At 46.7% G+C, this 7,438-nt stretch overlaps 1 protein-coding gene across 1 annotated transcript in view; it reads left to right on the top strand.

Moving 5' to 3' along the window:
* Nucleotides 1-1,193, top strand: part of LOC119286272 (WRKY transcription factor 55-like) — a 3,052-nt gene extending 1,859 nt beyond the window's left edge. Inside the window, exon 3 of the mRNA XM_037565645.1 lies at nt 393-1,193. Within this exon, the coding sequence (XP_037421542.1) occupies nt 393-876 (484 nt within the window). The 3' untranslated portion in view covers nt 877-1,193. The remainder of the gene's footprint in view (nt 1-392) is intronic.
* The last annotated feature ends 6,245 nt before the right edge of the window (nt 1,194-7,438 follow it).

A 7,438-nucleotide genomic window follows, 5' to 3' on the forward strand; every position in this document is an offset into this window, starting at 1 on the left:
GGTTGAAAATAAGCACACGATTTAACAATTGTGCTTCTTTATAGGAATGTTGTAAGTAATGTTACTCTGTGCATGTATGCTTAGTTGCTTACTTAAAGTACTCTAATGTGAAGAAGAATAAGGCAAGTTGGCAGAGGAAAGGTGTCAAAATTTACTTGTACTTTCCTCAAAAAGAAAATTACTTGCACTGTCATTAGATGGGACACTACACCACAGAAGCCATGCCAAATGTATGCGCTCTCGAATGCACCTATTGTATGTCTATACTTCCCTAACTAGTCCTGGAAATGCATTTGCTCTTGAATGCAACTATTGTCTGCCTATATTTTGTCAAAGATTTCTTCTGTTTCCTTCGGGCTTGGAAACTCAAATCTGCGTTGTACAATTTGCAGGTTCTACTACAGATGTACCTACAAGACTGACCTGAAGTGCCCTGCGACAAAACAAGTCCAGCAGAAGGACATGAGCGACCCACCATTGTTCACGGTCACTTACTTCAACCATCACAGCTGCAACACCACCTCGAGGCCCATCGGCAGCGCCCCAGACACCACTGAGCAGTCGTCCTCGAGGAGGGCGGTGTCCATCTGCTTCGGGTCGCATGCCACCGGCGAGCAGCCGACATTCCTAACGTCGCCGGGCACACTGCAGTCACCAGCGAGCACAACCAACCAACAGAACGACAGAGGCGCTTACGATCACCAGTTTCAGTGGACAGACACATCACCGTCGGCAGGCGATGCCCCAGTCAAGATGGAGACCGACAGTCTCGCCGGAACAGGCGCTTCGTCTGGCGCTGCTAGCGGCCATGCTCTGTCGAGGACACTGCTGCCGATCGGCCAGTCGAGATGCATCGAGTACTTTCAGTTCTTGTGATGGAAGTGTGCTGGGGAGCTTCTTGGTCCTTGTTGCACGTTGAGTCTGAGTAGCGTACGACTGCTGTTCTGAAGTTCTGAAGGATCCACATCGAGAGATTACTGCCGCTGCTGCCACCGCTGTTCTTTTGCTTCCTTTGCATTCAGATTCGAGCCAGATTTGTGTGCTTGGATGATGTAAAGAACTAGACTGAAGTTCATTTATTTATCCAGTAGTACATCACCTTGAAAAAGAAAAGGTAATGTTTCCCATTTGGAAGTAGTTTGGCTCGCCGTTCGGTCAATAATGAAGTACTGCAAGGTTTCAGATTCCCTGGATATGTCTGTTGGTTTATGCAACTTACTACTCCCTCCGTTCCAAAATAAATGACCCAACTTTATACTAAAGATAGTACAAAGTTGAGTCATCTATTTTGGAACGGAGGGAGTACCTCTGTACACTAATACTCCCTCCTTAAACTAATATAAGAGCGTTTAGAACACTAAACATTCTTATATTAGTTTACAGAGGGAGTACAAGATATTTTTGCAGTAACATCTTACATTAGTGTACAGAGGTAGTACTATATTACTCCCTCTGTTCACAATATATGTTTTGCATGTGGAAAGTTGTGGAAGCGTTTCTACTCTCCATACAGGGAGAGCCGCATGTTATATATTGATATGTGTCGAGAGCCGTCTCGTGGCGTTACAGGGTGCGATCGTAAGCTAACGATCGAGAGATACAATAGGGAGAAGAGATAGAAAGATAAGAGAGAATTAAAACAAACTCTATCTCTAACTACCTAAGATAAACATGGCACATATGGAACATAACCAACGTGACATGATGTTTAACACTTCCCCATAATCAAAACCGAACCAGGTTGAGATTACGCTGAAAATCTTCAAAGCTTCTAGTTGGTAGCGCCTTTGTAAACCCATCTGCAATTTGATCCTTGGATGAAATGAACCTGATCTCTAATTCTTTGTTGGCAACTCGTTCCTGACAAAATGAAAATCTATCTCGATGTATTTGGTCCTGGCATGGAAAACTGGATTAGCAGACAAATAAGTTGCACCAAGATTATCACACCAAAGACAAGGTGTTGGAGTTCTTAATATTCCCAACTCTTTCAGTATTGCTTGGATCCAAATGACTTCAGCTGTAGCGTTTGCCAGGGCTTTGTATTCTGCTTCAGTGCTAGACCTAGAAACAATGGCTTGTTTCTTTGCACACCAAGAGACTAAGTTTGGGCCATGAAAAATTGCAAATCCCCCGGTGGACCTTCTATCATCCAAGCAGCCAGCCCAATCCGCATCAGAGAAGGCACTAATGCCCATGGAGGATGATCGGTTGATGGAAAGGCCCATACTAACAGTGTTCTTGACATACCGTAAGATGCGTTTTGCTGCTGTCCGGTGAGCTGTGGTAGGTGCATGCAAGAACTGGCAAACCTCGTTGACTGCAAATGAGATGTCAGGACGAGTAAGTGTTAAGTATTGAAGCGCACCAACTATACTTCTATAACTGGTGCTGTCATCCTGATTCAAGTGTTCCCTCTGTGAGGGACAGTGTTTCTGAACTTGACAGAGGGGTCGGTGATGGTTTACAATCCTGCATGCCAACTCTGCTCAACAAGTCAGTGACATATTTTCCTTGAGAAAGATGAATGCCATGATCAGTTTTCTTAACTTCAATGCCTAGAAAATAATGTAAGTCTCCCAAATCTTTGAGAGCAAATTCTGACCGAAGATCACTGAGTAATGCTGTAATTGCTTCATTGGACGAGCTAGTCACGATTATATCATCAACATAAATGAGAACAAAGATGGCAATTTGAAACTTGTTGTAAATAAACAGAGAAGTGTCAGACTTTGATGGAATAAACCCAAGTGCTTGCAACTTCATACTCAACCGAGAATACCAAGCTCTGGGGGCTTGCTTGAGTCCATACAGAGCCTTGTCAAGCTTACAAACATGGAAAGGTGCATTTGGATCTGCAAACCCAGGAGGTTATTTCATATACACCTCTTCTTCCAGAACACCATGAAGAAACGCGTTCTGTACGTCTAGCTGGCGAAGACTCCATCCCCTGAAAACAACAATAGAGAGCACAAGACAAATAGTTGCTGTTTTGATGACTGGACTAAACGTGTCCTCATAGTCAATACCATACCGTTGCTTGAAACCCTTTGCAACTAAGCGGGTTTTGTAGCGGTCAATAGTGCCATCAGATTTTCTTTTAACTCGATAGACCCATTTGCAATCAATAAGGTTTATACCTTGGCGATGAGGGACTAAATGCCATGTCTTGTTACGTTGCAACACAGATATTTCTTCCTGCATTGCTTGTTTCCATCTAGTGTCTCCAAGAGCAGCAGCGAGCGACTTTGGTTCACTGGATTCCCCTGTCAAACACGTGAGGCCATACTTGGAAATATTTTTGTAATTAATTCTGTTAATAACTCCCTGTTGCAGCCTGGTTCGTGTAGAACGGACTGCAGAAAAAGGAGCCACAGAAGATCCGGGCACTTGAGGAGGATCAGCCGCAGCAGATCCCGAGGGAGATCCTGGTGCGCTGACAGCGCCCGATCCCGAAGACGCCTCGGGACGAGGTGAGGCGACCAGGCCCACGTCGCGGTCAGGCACGGTTGTCTCACGGTCGGGGGAGACCGCGGGAGTGGAGGGCGCAGGGGGGCGGCACGCGGAGCCCTCAGGTTGGCTAGGCCGGCACGCGCGTGGAGAGGCGGGAGAGCCAGGCGATGGCCCAGCTGGTGGCGCCGATCTCGAAGCGGATCGGGGCGCTACAGGCGGGACGTCGACAGTAGGCGCCTGGGTGGATCCCGAGGCGGATTGCATGGCAGAGGGGGGTAATCCCGATGAGGATCCTCCAGGGGATTCCGTGCACATAAAATGCTGCACTGTAGTGCCATTTTGAACACCATTTTCAACACCATTTGCACTATTTCTTTCACTGTTTATTGCTGAAACACAAAGCTCAGGTATAAAGTTAGGAGGGTTAGGCAAATATTGATCATCACAATTATTTTCTTCCCCATTTGCACCATTGTATAGACTAGAGGGCAAAAGGAGAATTTCTTTGCGAAGAAGGGCACCGGCATTGGGATGGAGTGTGGCAAAGGGAAACTGGGTTTCGTCAAAGACAACATCCCGGGAGATATACACTCGACCGATAGAGATATCTAAGCACTTAACTCCTTTATGTTGTGTACTATAGCCAAGAAAAACACACTGTTTCGAACGAAACATGAGTTTACGGTTGTTGTATGGACGGAGATTGGGCCAACATGCACACCCAAAGACACGTAGTGGAGCATAATCTGGTTTGACATTCAAAAGACGCTCGGTGGGAGTTTCATTTTTGATGACACGGCTGGGTAGAATATTAATGAGATGCACAGCTGTGAGAAAGGCTTCATCCCAAAACTTTAATGGCATGGACGTAGCGGCAAGCAAAGCAAGGCCTACCTCAACAATGTGTCTGTGTTTGCGCTCTGCCGAGCCATTTTGCTGGTGAGCGTGGGGGCAGGAGACATGGTGAGATATTCCCAACCTTTGAAAAAAGGAATTGAGTTTTTCGTACTCACCACCCCAGTCAGATTGGACGGCAAGGATTTTGCTATTAAATTGTCTTTCAACAAGTGCTTGAAAGTTTTGGAAGACTTGGAACACATCACATCTTTTCTTAAGAAGGTATATCCACGTATATTTGCTAAAGTCATCGATAAAGCTAACATAATAAGCATGTCTACCAACAGAAAGAGGAGCAGGACCCCATACATCAGAGAATATGAGTTGTAAAGGTTTAGTAGACACACTAGTTGAGACAGGATATGGCAACTGATGACTTTTAGCTCTTTAGCAAGAATCACACATTGTTTCAGAATTATGCTCTCCAACAACTGAGAGATTATTTTTGCTAAGAATTTGCTTGACAATAGAAAAGGAAGGATGGCCCAAACGGGCATGCCATCTCTCTATAGAGAGTCTAATGGCACTACACACTTGTTTATTGAATCTGCTAACTTTGGGAATCAAAGGGTACAGTCCATCAACGCATCTACCTCGGTAAAGGATTTGCTTCGTGACCTGATCCTTGATCAAGAAAAAGAATGGGTGAAACTCTAGAAAAACATGATTGTCAAGAGCAATACGATGTACAGAGAGAAGGTGTTTCGATGAACTAGGACAATGATGAATATTGTTAAGATGTATATCTCTATGCGGGGAATGAATAATTGAATGACCAATATTGCTTATCTCCATACCTGAACCATCAGCATTATGGACTTGATCATGCCCGTTGTATCTTTCATGCATGGTGACCTTCTCTAGTTCATGGGTGATGTGGTCGGTGGCTCCAGAATCAACATACCAATTTGAATCTGCACCATAGCTTGTGTTTGCCGCAGCAGCAATTTTCTTCTTGCGTGAGTTATCTTTAGCATATCGCCACCTGCATTCTTTTGCTATGTGATTAGTTTTCTTACAAATTTGACACTTGCCCTCATACTCATCATACCCACGAAAGTTGTTGTTGTAGTTGTTTTGGCCGCCCCTATTGTTGTTGTAGAAGGGTCGGCCTCCTCCCTGGTGATGGTTGTTGTAGTTGGAGCCGCCGCCGCCGCTGTTGTTGGAGTAGTGGCCGCCACCACCACCCCCGTAGTGGTTGCCTTTGTCGCCGTAGTGGCCTCCGCCGCCACCGTTGGGGTAGTAGCCGTCGCCGCCATGTCCATCACGATGGGAGCCGCCGTCGCCGTTGCCGCGGTAGCCTTTGGGCGGGCCACCTCCACGGCCGCGTGATGCGGCGTTGGCCGACGACTTGAAGGCGCCGGCGCCCGTGCCCTGGAACATCTCCACCCTCTGATCGAAGGTAGCAACCATGCCAAAGAGCTCATCTACAGAAACATCATCAGGGCAAACATCAAGGGCAGAGATGATTTGTTGGTAATCCATGTCTAGGCCAGAGATGATGTGAGAGACAAGCTCATTTCTGTGATAGGTTTGCCGGCTGCAGCTAACTCATCGGCAAGACCTCGCATGTGACCAAAGTATGTGGCGGCAGATTGGGTTCCTTTCTGGAAGGTGGTGAGGGAGATGCGAACGTGGTTTGCTTTGGAGCGGGACTGGGCAGAAAACATATTGGCAAGGGCTGTCCAGATTGCATGAGATGTATCTAGGGAAGCAACCTGAACTAGCACCTCCTTGGAGAGATTGCGGAGTAGGTAGGCGATGAATTGTTGATCCTGGATCAACCAAGAAGCATAAGCAGGGTTAGGAACGACCTGATCTTTGCCCTCGGAGGTTTTGCTGACTAGGGTTTTTTCTGGTTCGGCGGTGGTTTTGTCAAGGTATCCAAAGAGACCGGCCCCCATGATCTGGGATCGGGCTTGAGCACGCCAAAGAACATAGTTCGATCTGGTGAGAGGTTCTGAGACATTGTTGTTGAGGCCGGAGGAAGCTACGGCGGTGGAGGTCGACATAGTCGAGCTTTGGAGGAAGGAGGATAGCTAGACGAGGTGGAAGAAGATCACTCTGATTACCATGTGGAAAGTTGTGGAAGCGTTCCTACTCTCCATACAGGGAGAGCCGCATGTTATATATTGATATGTGTCGAGAGCCGTCTCGTGGTGTTACAGGGTGCGATCGTAAGCTAACGATCGAGAGATACAATAGGGAGAAGAGATAGAAAGATAAGAGAGAATTAAAACAAACTCTACCTCTAACTACCTAAGATAAACATGGCACATATGGAACATAACCAACGCGGCATGATGTTTAACATTGCATATTTCGATATGGACTATATACCGAGTGAAATGAGTAAACAAACACACTGAAACATACATGTCTACGTACATCTGATTCAGATAAAAGTTAGAGCATCTTATATTTATGAATGGAGGGAGTACCGCCTTAGTTTTTTTTCAGCGGCACAAGGGGGAGAAGAACAGCTCATCACAACCACACCATTCGAATGAGTCCATAGATTTAACTCCAGAAAGGTATGTCAAGGCAAGGAAAGGCTCTTCACAATCATGTTGGGGAACGTAGTAATTTCAAAAATTTCCTATGCACACTCAAAATCATGGTGATGCATAGCAACGAGAGGGGAGAGTGTTATCTACGTACCCTCGTAGACCGGAAGCGGAAGCGTTAGCACAACGCGGTTGATGTAGTCGTACGTCTTCACGGCCCGACCGATCAAGCACCGAAACTACGGCACCTCCGAGTTCTAGCACACGTTCAGCTCGATGACGATCCCCGGACTCCGATCCAGCAAAGTTTCGGGGAAGAGTTCCGTCAGCACGACAACGTGGTGACGATCTTGATGTTCTACTGTCGCAGGGCTTCGCCTAAGCACCACTACAATATTATCGAGGACTATGGTGGAAGGGGGCACCGCACATGGCTAAGAGAACGATCCTAGAGATCAACTTGTGTGTCTAGGGGTGCCCCCTGCCCCCGTATATAAAGGAGCCAAGGGGGGGGGGTGCGGCCGGCCCTAGGAGGAGGCGCGCAGGAGGAGTCCTACTCCTACTGGGAGTAGGACTCCCCT

This window comes from Triticum dicoccoides, chromosome 4A (genome assembly GCF_002162155.2).
Source record: "Triticum dicoccoides isolate Atlit2015 ecotype Zavitan chromosome 4A, WEW_v2.0, whole genome shotgun sequence".
Classification (NCBI taxonomy): domain Eukaryota; kingdom Viridiplantae; phylum Streptophyta; class Magnoliopsida; order Poales; family Poaceae; genus Triticum; species Triticum dicoccoides.